The sequence below is a fragment of the Sarcophilus harrisii genome, chromosome 2 (genome assembly GCF_902635505.1).
Source record: "Sarcophilus harrisii chromosome 2, mSarHar1.11, whole genome shotgun sequence".
NCBI classification, from domain to species: Eukaryota; Metazoa; Chordata; class Mammalia; order Dasyuromorphia; family Dasyuridae; genus Sarcophilus; species Sarcophilus harrisii.
The window spans coordinates 542,569,083-542,587,334 of NC_045427.1; the positions used below are offsets into that span (position 1 = coordinate 542,569,083).

At 35.7% G+C, this 18,252-nt stretch overlaps 1 protein-coding gene across 14 annotated transcripts in view; it reads left to right on the forward strand.

The window, feature by feature from the left end:
• The window catches only part of AKAP13 (A-kinase anchoring protein 13), a 359,098-nt gene that overhangs the window by 329,990 nt on the left and 10,856 nt on the right, over nt 1-18,252 (forward strand). For 11 of the 14 annotated variants that reach the window (XM_031955550.1, XM_031955554.1, XM_031955552.1 and 8 more), the window contains 14 exons: nt 56-168; nt 833-979; nt 1,538-1,788; nt 5,014-5,139; nt 5,258-5,375; nt 6,095-6,343; nt 9,429-9,505; nt 10,137-10,318; nt 10,441-10,523; nt 11,496-11,690; nt 12,827-12,991; nt 15,215-15,288; nt 15,801-15,845; nt 18,136-18,186. In XM_031955550.1, coding sequence (XP_031811410.1) covers nt 56-168; nt 833-979; nt 1,538-1,788; nt 5,014-5,139; nt 5,258-5,375; nt 6,095-6,343; nt 9,429-9,505; nt 10,137-10,318; nt 10,441-10,523; nt 11,496-11,690; nt 12,827-12,991; nt 15,215-15,288; nt 15,801-15,845; nt 18,136-18,186 — 1,876 coding nt within the window. Of the gene's footprint in view, nt 1-55; nt 169-832; nt 980-1,537; nt 1,789-5,013; nt 5,140-5,257; nt 5,376-6,094; nt 6,344-9,428; nt 9,506-10,136; nt 10,319-10,440; nt 10,524-11,495; nt 11,691-12,826; nt 12,992-13,399; nt 13,468-13,658; nt 13,746-15,214; nt 15,289-15,800; nt 15,846-18,135; nt 18,187-18,252 lie in introns of those variants that run through there. The other 3 variants (XR_004232435.1, XM_031955558.1, XM_031955559.1) reach the window with 3 other exon arrangements.

Below are 18,252 nucleotides of genomic sequence, written 5' to 3' on the forward strand. Positions count from 1 at the left end.
CAAATTATAGTTTTTCCAAGAATATATGATATCATGTCCTTCCTTTTGTCCTCAGAGTTGGCAATGATGAGAACATGGCAAACACCTGGAAATTCCTGTCCCATTCAACAGACTCTTTAAATAAAATCAGCAAGGTCAATGAGTCCACAGAATCGCTCACTGATGAGGGTAAGAAAATATGGCTTACATTTGTTCATCTGTAGAGACATAGTATGTTTCATTAGATGTCAGTTAAGACAAGTGTTGATGAGGAGGAAACCTGTCTTCTCACTCTGAGGATGCCTGTAAGTCCATGTCCATTTAATATTAAGCTGTCTATATTACCTTGGTGATAAGAATCTTCCCAGTTATTGCAGTGTTTTCTACTATACTTAAGTTATTGATTAAGTCTTTTGATACCACAAAATTCAGTTGTTTTTCTTCCCTCAGAGAGTTTTAGTTATTTGGGAATGGTTACCAGGGACATGTGAAATACCTAGGACTTTTTCCTTTATTATTTTTAATTTTATAAAGTTAAAAATAAGCAAAATGAAATTATGGATTGATTACTGTTCACTTCAATGGTGCTGCCTCCCTTGAATCAAGTTCTGATTACACCATGACTATAATTATACCAAGGGAGGCATTAATGCATTTTTAGTTCCAGGGAACTATTTTAAAATCTTCCCCTTCCTTATTTTCCCCCTGTATTATTTCATGTCAATGATGAAAAAAGCCCAGTGTTAGGGACCTCAGAAAAGAAGTCCTAACAATAGGAGAAAACAGGCATAGACTTCTTAAGCATTCCTAACCTATTAATTCTAGTCATTGAATTCTACTGTTTTGGGGGTAGGTACTGATATGAATGAAGGACAACTCATGGGAGATTTTGAAATGGATTCCAAACAGCTGGAGGCAGAATCCTGGAGCCGAATAGTAGATAGCAAGTTTTTAAAACAACAAAAGAAAGATATAGTCAAGCGGCAAGAGGTGATTTATGGTGAGACCCTTCATTATGCTATTCAGTTGTTATTTTATCCAAGAGACTCTTGTGGTGTTTCTATGACTTGGCAGTACTTTATTTGTTCTCATGTAAGAAACTGAGGAATAGAACTGCTTTGAAAGTAGGATTTCTGTTTTTCAGCTATTTTAGTTAACACTGAAACTAGAGAAATTCTGTAATCCACAATGAAAGAGATTGCAGAATGGCCAAGGTGACTAGGATTGCTTAACACTAAGAACCAGCAATAGAGAGAACATCGGATAACTTCTAATTCAGTATAAATTTATCATTTGAAATTACTGGCAGTCAAAAAAGGGAGACCAGAGCACACAAAGGTGAGGAAGATGGGACTCCATATAGTTTAAGTCAAAAATATTGGAGTTCAAATAGTAATAAAAGAAAAAAAAACTATTCTCTTCCTTCCACCTCTACCCAATTCCTTATCCCCCCCCCAAAAAAAAAATATTTCCAGCACTTAGCATAGTTTGCCTGGCACATAGTTGGTGATTACTAAATGTTTGTTGATTGACTAATAGATTGATTTCCCCTGCCTAGAGTTAATGCAGACAGAATTACATCATATCCGCACTTTGAAGATCATGAGTGATGTGTATAGCCGAGGAATGATGACAGACCTACTCTTTGAGCAGCAAATGGTAGAAAAGCTGTTTCCTTGTTTGGATGAGCTCCTCAGTATTCATAGCCAGTTCTTTCAGAGAATTTTGGAAAGAAAGAAGGAATCCCTGGTAGAAAAAAGTGAAAAGAATTTTCTCATCAAAAGGATAGGAGATGTCCTTGTTAATCAGGTGAGTAGTAGGAAGTATACAAGTAAGTATACAAAGTTCTTCTTCAGGATCCATACCTTTCTCATAGACTAGTTGTAGTTTGGACTAGGAAAGAAAAATAGAAATTGGGGGAAAATTAGATAGTGTTTGCATTCTCCAATCTCCCCCATCACAAAAATTTTATTTGTCTATAAAACTTATATGACTATAAGGCTAACTGAGAAAATATCTATAAAGTGTCTCAAAAGGCATATAGTATTGCTGCTATATTTTAAAAATGTATTGATTGAGTACTATCTTTCCTTATGGAACACGCCTGAAAAACATTTGATGCTTTCAAGTTATTTGCATTCATTGGCTTATTTCAGACATGTACTTTTCCACAAACAAATATTTGTACAGCTTGAGCAAGGACATGTTTTATCACCTGACAGAGATGCCTAAAACTTAGTCAGCTATATTCCTTGTTCTATATGTTCTATCATGGAAAAGGCTAATTTCGTCGATGTCTGAACAGGAATTAAAAGTTTAACTTTCACTCCTGGGCCTCTGCTTTCCATCTTGTTGTCACCTTTCTCTTCTAGGATCTTTCCCATCTTTGGCTCTTATTCTATCATTTTGTAGACATTTCTTGAATACCAACTGTGTAAAGGGAATTGTACTCACATGTCATCAATATCTATCTCTTCCCTGGCTGTTTCCTTCCTTTCTAGACACAGGTTTCCCCATATTGGGAAAAAAACAAACAAACAACTTTCATTTGACCTGACCCATATCTTCCTGTTTCTACCTCTTTTGCAGTGAGATCCCTTCTAGAAAGAGCTTATACCTAACTGCTCTTTTTCTTGCTTACTCCTTGTTCTCTAACCTCCAACTTTGCAAATCCAGGAGCCTCATTTATAAAGATCATAAACAGACTAGTGATCACCAAATCCAGTGATAGCTTCTCACTCGTTGCCCTCCTTTAACTCCTTCTTGAAACTCTAATCCTGTTTGCCTCAGTTTCCTCATCTGTAAAACATGCTGGAAAAGGAAATGGCAAACCACTCCAGTTATTTGCCAAGAAAACCCCAAATTGGAATCATGGAGAGTTAAATATGATTGAACAACTACATGAATATCATATGCATATATGATATTGAATTCTTACTCATTCTTCAAAGTTTCCTTGGTTTTTATTCATAATGCTGTCTTGGTTTTCTTCTTGCCACTTGTTTTGCTCTCATTTTGCTGATTCTTAATCTTTTTCTCTTAGCCTCTTAACTTAATCAGGATGTTCCCCAAGATTCAGTCTTTGATTCATCCTTAACATATCCTTCCTCTTTGAACTTTCATTTACCCTTATATTAGCTCTTATATCTCTGTAAAGTAGCCTACATTTATATCTTTAGCATCCCAATCTTTCACCTTATCTTCAAATCTTCTTTTGTCATTGTCAAACATTTCCAGTTGATAACAAATGATTATTTCAAACTCAACACAACTGAAAAAGCAAAGCCCATTTTCTTCTCCTCTCTCTGTAAGAAATTGATTCACTCTTACTCAACTCCCTATTTTTTTTTTTTATTGGTGTCCAGGTAAGTTTGGAAATTTTGCATTATCTTTGACTCTTCCTTTTTCCTAAGCTTCCCATAGACAAGAAGTTTCTCTTTTCCAGTTATCTGCCCAATCTGTCCTCCATACACACCTTATGCTTTTGCTTTTCAACCTGTGCTTTTGCATATTTTATCTCCTTGGAGTGCACTCTTTCCTAATTGCTTTCCACCCATCCAAATACAAGGCTTCTCTTCTATGAAGCCTTTTCTGATTACCCTAGCATATGAGGATCTCTTTAACTTCCCTCTCTCCCTCTTAAACTTATATTATCATTTAATTCTACATAAACCTTTGGTGCTAAGTTCAATCTGTAATTTTATCTGTCATCTAACTGGAGCCTCAGTCTTCTCATCTATAAAATGGCAAGATTGGACAAAATACATTGTCTTCAATGCTCTCTCTATCTCTATGGTTGTTATCTGTTAGTTTCTCTTTCCTATTGCCTAATAATCTTCTGGAGGACAGGATTGTTAATCAGTTTTGTCTCTCTTCATGACTCCATGGACCAACTCCTTTGAGATTTTTTTTGACAAAGATATTAAAGTGGTTTGCCATTTCCTTCTCCAGTTTTATGTAGGCAGGAGATAAGTGACTTGCCCAGAATCACACAGCTAGTATGAACTCTGCTCTTTCTGACTCCAGATCCATTACTCTTAACTACCATAGCTGCCCCTGAGGACAGTGACCGTGTCTTAGGTTTCTATTTTATCTAGCATCTCACAGAGTAGCTACTATGCAGGAGACAGTTAATAACCTTTGTGACTTTAATATCAGCCAGAGGTGATTTCTTTAGATGGCTGAGTAAAATAATTAAATTCTTTTTGCCTCTATTTACCCATTTGTAAAATGGAGATTGCAAAACATACCTTATTCCTCAATGAAAAGTTTATTGTAAGAGTCAGTTATATGATATCTGTACAGTGTTCTGAAAACCGTGGAAACAATATGACTACTATGAGTGATAATAATAACTTATGTTCATTTATGGTATGAATAACTCATTTACAGATTTAAAGATTTATCATATTCTTTCCTTATGATAACCTTTATGAAGCAAATATCACTTTCATTTTACAGATAAGAAAACTCAGGTTCAGAGAAGGGAGATGATTTGCCTGTAGTTTCATGTACATATCCAAATTTAGAGCTCCTATCTCCAAGAAACTAGCCTCACAGATGCTTCTGTCTTCAAATGGGGAATCTGATTCTATCTAAATTCAGAAAAACATTTGGGACAGTCATTAAATGTGTCGACTTCAGATAGACAGGATAAACAAATCTTTTGTCAGTGGATAGTAATTCTGTTAGCTTTAATTGCCTTTTGTCTACACTTAATGGTTAAATGCTTAATCTGAGTATCTCTACAGTACTTTCTAGTGATTGTCATAGTTTCCCAAGTAACTGAAGTGTTTACTGCTAATGTATATTGACTTTTCATGACCCTTGATAGTTTGCCATATTTGAGCAGAGCTAATGAGCTTTTTCTCAGATTGCCTATCAATAAGCAGATGGGAAGGTTTTTACTTAAGGAATATATCTATTTATGAGGTAGGGTCATTGTCATTCTCTGTTCTGGTATCTATTATTGAAACATCTGTTGTGAACTACAGTGCCTCACTTGGTGTTATGTTCATTCTCTCCCCTTTGTAGTTTTCAGGTGAGAATGCAGAGCGCTTAAAGAAAACATATGGCAAATTCTGCGGTCAGCACAACCAGTCTGTGAACTATTTCAAAGACCTTCACACTAAGGATAAGCGCTTTCAGGCCTTTGTAAAGGTGTGTACTTTCCCTTCCTTCACATGAGCATGAAAGCATAAAATGCAATAGATCGAAATCATGGAAAAAAATCTATCTTTGATTATTATTTTAATGATAGCCTTCTTTCCTTTTTCAGAAGAAGATGAGTAGTGCAGTTGTTAGGAGATTGGGCATCCCAGAATGCATTTTACTTGTAACCCAGCGCATTACCAAATATCCAGTTTTGTTACAAAGAATATTACAATGTACCAAAGGTAACTTTCTCCTTTGTCTTTTATTCTTGCGGATTGTGTTCACTGTTAGAGTGTGCTCAGTAAGAGTCATGAGAGACTGAAATTGCGACAGCTCTCTGATTGATAGAAGAGAAATTTATGTCTTGTCAGTTCATATTCTCTAGTTAACTAAATGCTAGGTATGTTTGAAAATTTTTGCTTAGAGTATAAAGATGGGTGGTAAAAAGTAATTGATAAACTTCTGTCTAATGCAGAGTTTCTTTTGGTAGCTAAAGAACTTCTTTCTATATGATTAACCTGTGGGATCTATTCTATTATTGGTCTCCACTAATTTTTCCAATAGAGTTAGAGTTCACACCCTAAGCTTAGAGGTGCTGTCACATTCATATTGTCATCAATTCCATGCTTACTGTTAATTAACTCAATTATTAAAATTCTTACTTTTAAGGAGGTTATTTTTCTAAGATTTGGTAAAAGATTAGTTTAAAAATATGACCATGAAATCTGACCTTTTTTACTACCTAAAATTATTTGTTGTATATTGTCCATTTTGGAATTCACTGTGTTTTCAGTGTAATATATAAAGTTTTTAATTATTTTGTGACTCATCAAAGTGTAAGAACAGAGCCTTGGATTGTCTCAGGTGAAATAATTATATTTGTATCATTCCACATAAATGTGAAAAGAGAAAATAGTATGATAAAAAGAAAGTATAATCATCCTCCACCTTTTTCTCTAAGAAAATGATTTAGAACAGGAAGATCTGGCCCAGTCTCTGAGCCTGGTGAAAGATGTGATTGGAGCAGTGGACTGTAAAGTTGCAAATTATGAAAAGAAAGTCCGCCTCAATGAGATTTACACCAAGACGGACAGCAAGTCAATTATGAGGATGAAGAGTGGACAAATGTTTGCCAAGGAAGATTTGAAACGAAAAAAGCTTGTTCGAGATGGGAGTCTCTTCCTGAGAAATTCAGCAGGGAGACTGAAAGGTGAGACATTCAAAAAGCTTGTATGTTTGATGAAACTAGTTTTATGTTGAGAAGAAAGAGAAGTCCCAAACCCACCTTTCTAGGGACCTGTGCTGTCTTTACAAACCATATTTGGTAGACATGTATGGACACCAATGCATTAAGCTAAAAACAAGACAGCAAATTTAATAATTCACTTGTAACTATTAAACATTATACTGTTTTGCCTCCTCCAAAGGTCTCTGGTTTTCTCAGCTATATCAAGTCACTGTTATGAAATGCCTATTTTTTTTTTCTTTAGTTGTTTCACGTGTGTGTGTGTGTGTGTGTGTGTGTATGTGTGTATGAGTGAGAGATTATATTCAAAGACTAAATAATGTATATGTGATAATTTTACACATAAAATGTACATATTTACAAATGTACATGATTTTGTTTTATTTTTGTTTTGTTTTTGTTTTTTCATTTTTGTTTTGCTGAGGCAATTAAGGTTGTGATTTGCCCAGGGTCACTCAGCTAGGAAGTATTAAGATTTGAAATCAGGTCCTCCTGACTTCAGGGCTGATACTCTACCCACTGTGCCATCTAACTGTCCCAATGTACATGATTTTAATAATCGTTGAAATGTAGACCTCTTAGTTCAGACGACTTATACACCTAATATTTAGTATATCCCATTTTTTAGTCATCGTATCAGAGAACAGCTAAGGCAAATTAAATACAATTTTTACATATTTTCTTTAAAATAAAACAAATATAAAATAGCTTGGCTGAAGCTATAAACCTGTTGACTTCAAATATAAAAAAAGGATTTTTGAAACTCCTTATCCTTGAAACTCCAGGGAATGTAATTGGTGAGAAATAACTAAAAATAGATGAATAGTGCAGACCACTTTAAAGTTCCCAAGTACTTTACTCACATCCTATTTTAGATTAGAAGTTGCACTTCATAAAGTTACAGTCAAGAAGACTTGGGTTTAAATCCTGTCTCTGATATGTATTAGTCATGCCTGACCCCTGGATGGTGACGTATCTCTGAGCCTCTCATAAATGAGAATGATGATAGCTTTATAGTACCTATCTTGAATGACTATTGTGAAGTTTAAATGAATTAATGTCTGTAAAGTATTTGTCTCTTAAAGTGTTTTGTAAATGCCAGATGTTGCCATTGCTTCTATTATGTGCAGCCTTAAAGGAAATCGGTATTTCTTTGTGGGGAGGTATACACACAGAGAATGTCATCAAGCTGGTTATAGATTCCCTGATCGCATTTTGATTCATTAGGACACTCTGCTGACAGAATCTTAAGAAAAAACTCTAATCTGACAAGTCTAGAATTAGAAAATAGCTATGTTTTAGAGCTGGAAGGGACTGTCTTCTCCAACTATTCATTTTGGTTGTCTCACTGAGGCACAGAAAGATTAAGAGATTTGTCAAGTCATCCAGCAAGTTGTTCCTAGAGTCAAAACTAGAAATCAGGTTTCCTGACTTGTGGTTCCCTGTCCTTTCCAGTGTGTTACAGGGTGGCTTTGTGTACTTCAAGACCAAGTGGGGGAGACTGCTTTGTCATCTAATAAATACCTAGCCTACTATTAAAATCCCATAGTTTCCTAGAATTGCCATTTGGAACTAAGAATTCATTCTCCCCCATTTAAAACAAGCTATTTCTTTGCTAAAGAGGTAAAAATAATAATAATGGAATCCAGCTGCTGCAGTTCCCAATTATGTCCAGGCCAATCTACCAAATGATGGTAGAGTTTCAAGTCTGAAACCTTCCAGTGGAGAGAGCCATGTGTCGTCATTCTCCTTCCCATGCCAACTTATGCCAAGAACAGCCAGTACTGTGTACTCTAGAATAAAGGGTGGATTTGTTTTTCTCTAGACCATTGACATTGATGATATAAATCTCAGGACACAGTGGAATTGAGGCCTGCATTTCAGAATTTTTGGCATCTTAAGTTTTTAAAAAACAAAACCAGAAAAAGACCAATTTATGTTGTAACTAATATTGTGCGTGGAAAATTAATGTGGTCTGAGTTAAAGATTTAGAGCCCTCTAGGAGCTTAGAATCCAGCGATCCTGACTCCACTTTTTTCATGGAATTTCATTTAAAGTTCATGGAAAGGAAAAAAAATTCTAGACATTTGGGAGAATTGTGACATGGAATCCTACTCTCTCTTAAGATAGGATTGTTTTATGTTTTGAGAGGATGGTAGTATATATTGATTTAAGTTTCATTCCAACAAAAAAACAGGTCTGTACCTTTATCAGAAGCAATGATATGTAGTGAGCCAACCCACTTAGGCCATATTAGATAGCAATCTCTAAAAATTTTGGCCCTGCCATTGTACATGGATTTGTGGAATTACTCTAGAAACCAACTGTACCCAAAAAATCCAGCTCCAGTTAGAGAGATTGAGATGCACTTTTTTTAAAACTAAAAAGTGAAATCTATGCTCATTCCATGAAAGAATAGAGCATGAGAAAGAAAGAAATTATCCATGAAAGGATAATTTAATCAGTATTGGAGTAGAGGTAAGAGACATAATGGATGTTAATTCTTGTTAAATTTGAGAAAATCTTGGGAAGAACTTTTGTTCATTCTTACTAATTGCATATTGAGGGGTGAAATCTGAGAATAATATCTTCCTTTTATTGGACTTGGCTAATTCACACACATCACCTTTTGGCAGCATTCCCTTTTTCTGCCCCATGCCTTTCTCTATCTGCCAGTCTAGACCTTGGTTAGAAATTATCTTTGTGCAACATTATGAACAACATGTAGATACTTAGTAGATTATCACTGATGTTTCAAATGTGTTGAAAGCCATCACAATGCAGTTTGGAATGTTACTGCCAATGTCTCTTTCAAGAATTGCTCTAATACCAGAGCCTTTCTAACCAAGGAAATCTTTTAAATAAGTCCTTTGGAAGCAAGTATTAAATCTGCTTCTTGAGAGAAATTTAGATCTAGAATACTCAATTATATTAATGATTTCATATAGTCCTGGGATATGTTGCTAAATGAACCTTCCTAGACTTATATAATCATGCTCAGCTCTTAAATGGCTATTTTCTTTTTCTCTTCCCCTCATCTGCACTTTAGAAGTCCAGGCAGTTTTGCTCACTGACATTTTGGTTTTCCTTCAAGAAAAAGACCAGAAATATGTTTTTGCATCACTGGTAAGCTGAAAATACTTTTTTTACACGTGTTTTTTTTCCTTCTAATGTGCTGTTTCAACTTTATTAGGTATTGACTATTCACACTGTATTGCTTCCCTCCCTTTCATATTCATTCATCCAGGACATAGGTTTTTGGATCTTTTTATTTTTCTTTTTAAACATTCATCATATTTTCTAATGAAAATGATATATTTGAAACTTTTTTAAAACAAATCCATGACTTTAGTGTTATGTCTTGTATACTTGGTAATTTCATCTTGGGGATTGGGGCTTTATCACTGAAATATTTATTCTACACCTCTCCGTACAAATCAAATTCATTTATGAAACTGCTGGCCAAAGTCAACAGAATGTTCGGTATGTCTTCTTGGAAAGATTTGTCATATAAAAAGTTACTGAAAATTTTCTAATCTTATTTTATTTGACTGTTGATTATATTTTCTTCTTTTGAGTCAACTGTAATTGACTTCAATAAGAGACTTTTCCCTTGAATATGCTAGTTTTTTTTGCATGCGTGAAACAAAAAATTACATTAAGGATAACAGTCAGGTTTTACTTTAGATTGCAGCTGTCCCTAAAAATCATACTTTGAATATCTTTTCTTACGCCTTTTTTTTCTCTCCTTTTCAAGGACCAGAAATCAACAGTGATCTCATTAAAGAAGTTAATAGTACGGGAAGTGGCCCATGAAGAGAAGGGCTTATTCCTAATCAGTATGGGAATGAAGGATCCAGAGATGGTTGAAGTCCATGCCAGCTCTAAAGAGGAACGAAACAGTTGGATTCAAATTATTCAAGATACTATCAATGCCCTGTAAGTTAGAGATCAGATAGTACCATTCCTGTCCTTCATAATGCTTCTTTATGGTCTTTTATGATCAGCTTGGCAGTGACCAGGGTAACTGATGCAATATGATCCTGTTGTTGTTTTTAAAGCAATAGAGATGAAGATGAAGGAATCCCCAGTGAAAATGAAGAAGAAAAGAAATTGTTGGATGCGAAAGCCCGAGAATTAAAAGGTAAAGCTGTTGAGAAAGATCAAAACCACTGTTAGCCCTATGTGGCTTCTGAAGGCATGAAGGAATGCACTGGATGCCTGAAGTTGTTCGTTGTTCAGTCACTGACCTCTAATGTCCCAGCCAGCAGTTAAATGTATATTTAGTTGGTAAATGAGGAAATCAAGATAAAGATAACATGATCTTTCAACATTAAAAAAAAAACTTCTAAAGAACTGTGCTGACAGTGGGCTGATATCCTCTGTCTAATAGAATCACTACATTGTTTTTCTTTTTTGTTATTAGAGGTGGTGATGGAAAGGGTCAGTGGACTAGAAATACCCTGAAGAAGATTAAAGAAATGAAAGCAAGGGAATACTGTTAATTCAGAAATACCACGATCCATGTTGTACCATTTGTAGTATTTGTGCAGTAGTCAGTGTTTTAGGTCGTGGAGAACTTAACCAAGATTTATTGCTTACAAGAGACTCAGAATGAGTGAACTTTGGAAGAAATAAGAGTGTCCTAATAGATAAAATTACTCTGTTTTACTGCCAGTTCTAGTTCTAGATTTTGAAAGATGCTTCAAATGAAAATTGGGTCCAAAGTCAAACAGATCAAAGCACTATATTTGACAGTCTCAAGTTTTAGACAAAATTAACCTATTTTAATCAGAAAATAAGAAATGTACAAAAAGCAATAAGCAAATAATAAAATCCTGTAAAATATATCCATTTTTGCCTAAGGCCATAGTTACAGACTTGCCCTTATGAAAGAAAAAACTAGAGAGGCTTATGGTACCTGCCTGGATGGACTTTCAACTTTGACAAGTTCATGTAACTGAAGATATCCAAGCTGCTCAGGAATAGATTAAGGTTATGGACTAGTTGATTCCTTTTGCATAAAGTGCCACTAGGTGGCACTCATGTCTCAACTAAACTTCAATTTGCAGAGTATGGCTTTTACTCAAAATTTGTGTTTTTGTCTTTCTTGCAGAGCAACTCCAGCAGAAAGATCAGCAGATCTTAACTCTGTTGGAGGAAAAGGAGATGATTTTCCGAGACATGACAGACTGCAGTACGCCCTTATCAGAAGATAGTTCACCAATTCATGGCTCCAGGGTACTATTCAGATCCAATACTGAAGAGGTTCCCAAAGGAGGGCCTATCATGAAAAGTGCAATAAATGAGGGTAGGTGACAGATACTCATCATTCTCCCTCCCTGCATTCTCTCATAAGTAAATGCTATGGCTTATGCTGTGTTCTATACTTCATTACAGATTTCTTAGGTTGTATATAAATTAGGTAGAGGGTCTAAAATACATGGCCCAAGATCAGTCTACTAGTATTGTAGAGGGCTGAAACTCTTGAGTCATTGCACTGAGGTCAGTGCAAGCACTTAGGGTTAACTACCTATTGGACAATACCTTATGGGCATATGCTTGGAAAATGGTCCTTCCCACTATCCTGTGCTGGCTCAATGATTGGTGTATACAAAGGATTGTGGAAGGGACTAGGGGGTGGAGTAAGACTAGCCAGGGTCACTTTTTGTGGTGGACGAGGAAGAAGGAGGTTGCGCAGATCCTACTTCCATCCCCTTCACTGCTACCCCTAAACACCAAGAATAAAGACTAAGGACTTTTGCTTATCTTGACTCCAGCTGATTCTAAGGTATCCTGGGTGCTAGCATGGTCGTCACAAAGTATTTGTTAGGTACCCATTCTGTGCCAAATATTTCATTCATTTATATATACATACACCTACACATATATACACATATACATGTGTATTATATATGTGATTTTGGTGGGGAGGATGCTTTAGCAGGCTTCGGATAGAGCAAGGATTCTTAACCTTGTGTCATGGACCGGACCACCTTGTCACTCTGGGAAAGTCCAATACTTCAATGGTTTATTACCTGAATTCATCATTGAAGGAAAATGCTAAGTTTCAGTTAGACATCATTAAAAATGAAAATGTTTTTCTTTCTTATCCAAGTTTATACACCTCAGAAATCTCCCCAGAAAAATCTATCTGTGGATCCCAGGTTTAGAGTTATGTTACAAATAGCTTTTGAGCTGAGTCTGGAAGGAAGCAAGGATTTCTAAAAAGCAGAATTATAAAGGGAATGCATTCAGGTATGGGAATGGCCAGTGCATAGTCAAGAAGATAGGGAATGGCATGACTGATAGTTTCTTTGAGTATGACAAGAAGAATAGTCTGCTTACCCCTCTGAGACTTTTCTTTATGCCCCATCTCCATTTGTTACTTTGGTTTTATTCTCTATCAGGGATGAAATTTATAGTGTCCTTTTTCATATTTTTTAGTGGAGATGCTCCAGGGCTTGGTGAGTGGCAGCCTCGGGGGCACACTTGGACAGCCTATCAGCAGTACCACGGAGCAAGAAGGAGGAATTGTTGGCCCAGTGTCTTTACCTAGGAGAGCAGAAACCTTTGGAGGGTTTGACAGCCACCAAATGAATGCCTCAAAAGGTAGGTGTGTTTGGATTTGTATTCCTATACAGGCAGTCCCCCACCTAGTACACAATTAATTGACATATCATACCAGCTGGAATGGACCCTGTTCTGCATCCATAGCTCCCTTCCCATGGCTGGATCCACCGTTATTAATGACATGGGAACAAAAGGCATGGTAAAGATCATACACTATTCAGAACTCAGAATGAGAAAAAGGTGAAAAACTGATTTAGTATTGTCTCCTAGGTAGAATGGGTGACTCTTATACCTCAAAGTATCTTGTATATTCTTTCATTTTACTTTATTACAAGAAGTGGAAATTCTGCCAATTAAAGATACTTATTAGATGAACAGATTTCTAAGAAGGGTGGGGCAGGGTGGTAGTTTTTGTGCCATTCATACACATATTAACATATGAACCAGCTGTTATCTTTTCAGCTCCTATGAAGTTACACTGAAGAGTAGAAGTTAGAGTTTGGGGAAGAAGAAAGGTAGGAAGTTTTGAGTAATGGAATGCTTTGTGAGGCAGGCCTGGGGAGGTGGGAAGTTCCAAAATTGGAGCCTTAAGGCAGTATTTGAACACTGGGAGCCTGAGGAGAGAGGGACATTTGAGAGAGGGGTATAGAAAGGGAGATGGAGGGTGCCAAAAACCAAACTCTGCCTATTTCAAAATTTTGCCTAGGGCCAGCCCTACACCCAAGAAAGGGGGAGGAAACACTTCTCCTAACGCACTGTCATGGCCCCCTGCTCTCAGGACCCAGAATTCAGGCTAGTACTATATTAGCACTATAGTTTAGCTACCTTATGGGTTATATAGGATTTTGGGGGCTAGCCTGGGAATCTGACTACAGTCATCAACATTGTTTCTGTGGGGGGGGGAATGTGTTCTGAGTCCTAAACAGCTGAATTACAAATGAGATTTTTGGAACACAATTTGGTCATAAGTTGGGGACTGCCTGTACATATATGTGTGTGTGTGTGTGTATGTATATATGTACATATGTATTCTGAAGAGAGCCACAGAGTACACCTGTATGTCTGTGCATATGCACTTATCCCCATATGTGCCTTTTGGATTTAAGTGGGTTTTCGTTCCTGTGTTGTGTCTTCCCCTGCCATTTTTTTTTTATCTTATTATGAATTAATATCTCTGGCCTCTGAATTTTAGGCAAATTAGATGACAGAGATTAGTATATGAATCCTGTTCCCTTATTTTATCCTGACCCCTCCCCCGCTTCTCTCTTGGGTTCTTCTCCCTTTTCTCCCTTTCCCCCTTCTCTTTAACATCCACCAATCACATTACTGTCTTGACCTCAAATAGATACATGCTTTCCAATCAATATATTTACCCCATCCTTATCATCTGTGGCTTTGGGAAAAAGATTTACCCAGAGAAAATGACAACCATTGATTAGACATTCTGCAAAAATGGATGATGAAAGTACTTTGCCAACTCCTAGATATTGTTGGACTCCCATCTTTTTTCTTCCCATGAACAAATACTCACACACACATGCACACATCCCACATATATATGGGGTGTGTGTTATATGTGTGTGTGTGTGTGTGTAGAGAGAGAGAGAGAGAGAGACAACATTGGTTTGATTCAAACCATAAACCTATCAAAGAGGAAGTATTTTACGTTAGTACTTTATATCATTGTGATTGCAAAATATCCTCAAGCCAACATAATTTGACCCCTTAGGGGAAATTGTAGCTTCTCGTAATTTCTAAGTAAAAGGGCACACTTAATTGTGAAAAAGATGATTCATTTAAAAGTATTAAATTAAAAAGTAGCAGGAAGGGAGACCAAGGCTCAGATTCAAGCTGGTGAGAAAACCGTGAATATTTGGGAATTATATTTATATCTAGGAAGATACCTAGGTTTGACAAAACAAAAATAACCCCACTTTTCTTTCCCTTGCCCTCTCTCCATTCCTAACCATAGTTAGTAACCTCTTGTCAGGGTCCTATTGGCTCAAGATAAAAGGGATTTTCTTGAAGGTCTCCTGTCTTGCAGAGGCTAGAGGGAAAGGGCTAATGTCTTCATATATTCCTCAATTTCACTCCTCCTTCCAATTTATTTGTTTTAGGAAGAATAATGTTAAAATTGACCGACTTCCATTAAATAATGTCCCTTATATGTTATTGATAAAATTCTATTATGATATGTTCTACATCCTATTGTTGATTGGCAAGTTCCATTTCCTTGTCAGTAATTTCACTTTATTTATTAAGGGGGTGGTGAGAAGGAAGACGGAGATGATGGCCAAGATCTTCGGAGGACAGAATCAGACAGTGGCTTGAAAAAGGTATTCCCATGTAATGAAACTATATTTCTTCCTTGAATTTTAAAATTATGGTTTTTGGAACCTATGGTTATTTCTTATTACCATAATAATAGTCCTCCTTTTTGAAAAATAAAATACTTAGAATATAAACATTCTCACTATTCCCAACTTTTAAAGAATTTGACTGCTCACCTCATTTTTCTGGTTCGGCACAAATGATAATATGATAGTTATGCATACCAGCCCCTGTGTTTTTCCTGAGAACCTGTGTGTAAGGAAAAGACATATTTAAAATCTCTGTAGCAATCTTCAACATTGCAGATCAGTTTTGATTCAACCTCAGTGTGATAACAAGATTCTCTTCTGAGTAAAAAACATTTTCCACATAGAGACAATAGTAGTTCTCACTTTGCCAAAAGGAAAATAGAAAGCTGTCATTTGATTAGCCATAGAATATGTTGAATTGTGATTTTTTAAATCTAGCACTTCATTGAAAAAAATACATTTTGTTCTCTTTTCTTATATTTTTATAGGGTGGAAATGCTAATGTGGTATTTGTGTTGAAAAGGAATAGTGAGGTAAGAATATCCTGCATTATTTTTTTAGAAACAGGATGCATTTTTGTTTTTTGATATGTTTAAGATATTCTCTTTTTTATTTGTTTATTTGCCATGTATAAATACACATTCCTAGCTATATTTGTAGCATGTAAATAGTCATTCTATAAATTAATTTTATTTTACCTTTTTTGTGCCAACTCCTTCCCTATCTTCAGCTTAGCCCCAGCAATATCCCATTGACATCTAGTAAGGTGATAAATGGTAGCTCTGTTCTAGAAAGACCACTTACTTCTTATAGGTTAGGCTCTGTTGGGCTAGGCAAATTATTATTCAAATGCCAAAAAATTAGTTTATAGAGAACTCATACAAGGTAAGCCCTCATAAGGTGGTCAGAAAAAAGTAATAAAAGGACACTCTCAAGATCTCTCTTAAGATCTTTAGAATTGATTGTATGACCTGGAAGACACTACCAGAGAAGGATCTGTGTTTTCTGGGCAAAGCAGAATTGAATTAGATCAATGTGAGATGCGCAAAATTAGAGAATTCATCCCAAATGTTCATATGGACTATCTGTGTCTGAATTGTGGCAGGTCTGATCAGCCACAGTCAGACACTCCATAACTAGGTTCTCAGATAGATATGTCACAACAAAGGACAACAACACGTTTGTTATAGGATCTTTTTAAGTGACAGTTATATGAAGTTTACTTAATGGTTAGACCAAAGACTAGATCACAGACTTGCTATTTGAAATGAAAATATGAGTGTTTGAATTAAATTAAACTTTTTATGTTACAAAAAGCCCAAGTTTAAGGTTTGTTGTGTATAAGAGGATAAGAGGAGGGAGGAGTAAAGAAGAGTTATTTTAGGGCTCCTTTTATCATTAATCATATATTTTAAAAGATGAAGCAGCCCTACTTTCTCTCAGATTAGGATTATTATTTGGAAAATTAATATATTCCTTTTCATCATGGTTAATCAAAATCTCTTAAAATCCAAGTTATCTTGATACTTTAAGACAGTGGTAGTCTTTATAGGTGTTCTTACTCTACAGACATGATTTTTCCATGTAAATATTTGACTCTTCAAGAGAAGAAGCATATTATTAGGATATATTTTATTAAGATTTAGAGCTGGGAATTCAGGGAAGAGGCACTGGGGAGAACTTTGGAGAATACTCAATTCAACCCTTTCATGTGTACAGATGAAGAAGCTAAAATTTAGGGAGATGTCAAATACTATATTGTCCAAAGTCACAACCTAAAAAGTGGCAGAGCTGGGATTCAAATTCAGATCTACTCCCTACAAATCCAGTGTTCTTCCTATTATATCACATGACTGTGCTTTCTTTTGTAGAGTATTTTAGTCTGTTTCAAGTTCTCATCAAATGTCATACTAGAAATCCTTAAAATCAGTTTTCCATTTTGTGAACTACATTTAAAGAAATAGGCTGTTCCTCAGTGAAGAATACTGTGATTGCAGTTAACATGTCTCTACAAAATGGTGCAAAAAAATCCACCGAGTTTATGAGGAAAAGGAAATTAAGGGAACAGCTTTCAAAAACTTAAGTGCCATATTGCCATACTTTAAATATATATGTGTATATGTGTGTGTGTGTATAAGCATCTAATAGAAACAGCATAGTTTTATACATGTTAAAAGATTTATAAAAATAATACAAAATAATAAAATAAAATGTAAAGATAATAAAAAAGATTTCTAAAAATAATACAAAAATACTACAATAAATAGTGGCCAAGAAAGTTGGGCAATTCCTTGGCACCATGGAAAGAGTAAGAGAGTATTGATCTGCCCATCTCTATTTAGCCTTTAACTGCATAAGATATAGCTACCTACCTACCTGCAGTAGGACCTAAAATTTGCTTTTGTAGATAGTGTCAGAAAAGATACATCTTGTTATTTATTATGATGTTTCTCAGGGAAGAAATTGAACAGAAGCAACCTCAGAATCATGTTATACTCAAAAATGTATCCTAATATATTGACTTTGTTGGAACAAATTCACATTTTTGGAAATACACATAGTAGAAGAACTATTATAAAATAGGATAAAGAATGAGGAAAAATTAGTCACCTTAGGTAACCATTGTAAAGTCAAATAAAAGATGGAAAGTCTGTATTAGGAGTCATGTTTGAGATCTGAGGAAACTTCACAAAATATAGAGGCACTATATGATATTTTTAAGACATGGTTTTCTCATTAACCACACTATTATGCTGAGCTCTGAAATCCAAGAAACTCCTAAAGTCAGTGTTTCTGTTTTTTGGTTGTTTGTCTTCCCCACAGCAAGTTATCCAGAGTATTGTTCATCTACATGAACTGCTGAGTACTCTACAGGTAGGAACCTTACTTAAAGTTTATTCCATCCATTATTTAGTTGCTTTGCAGTCTTGATTTAGAATT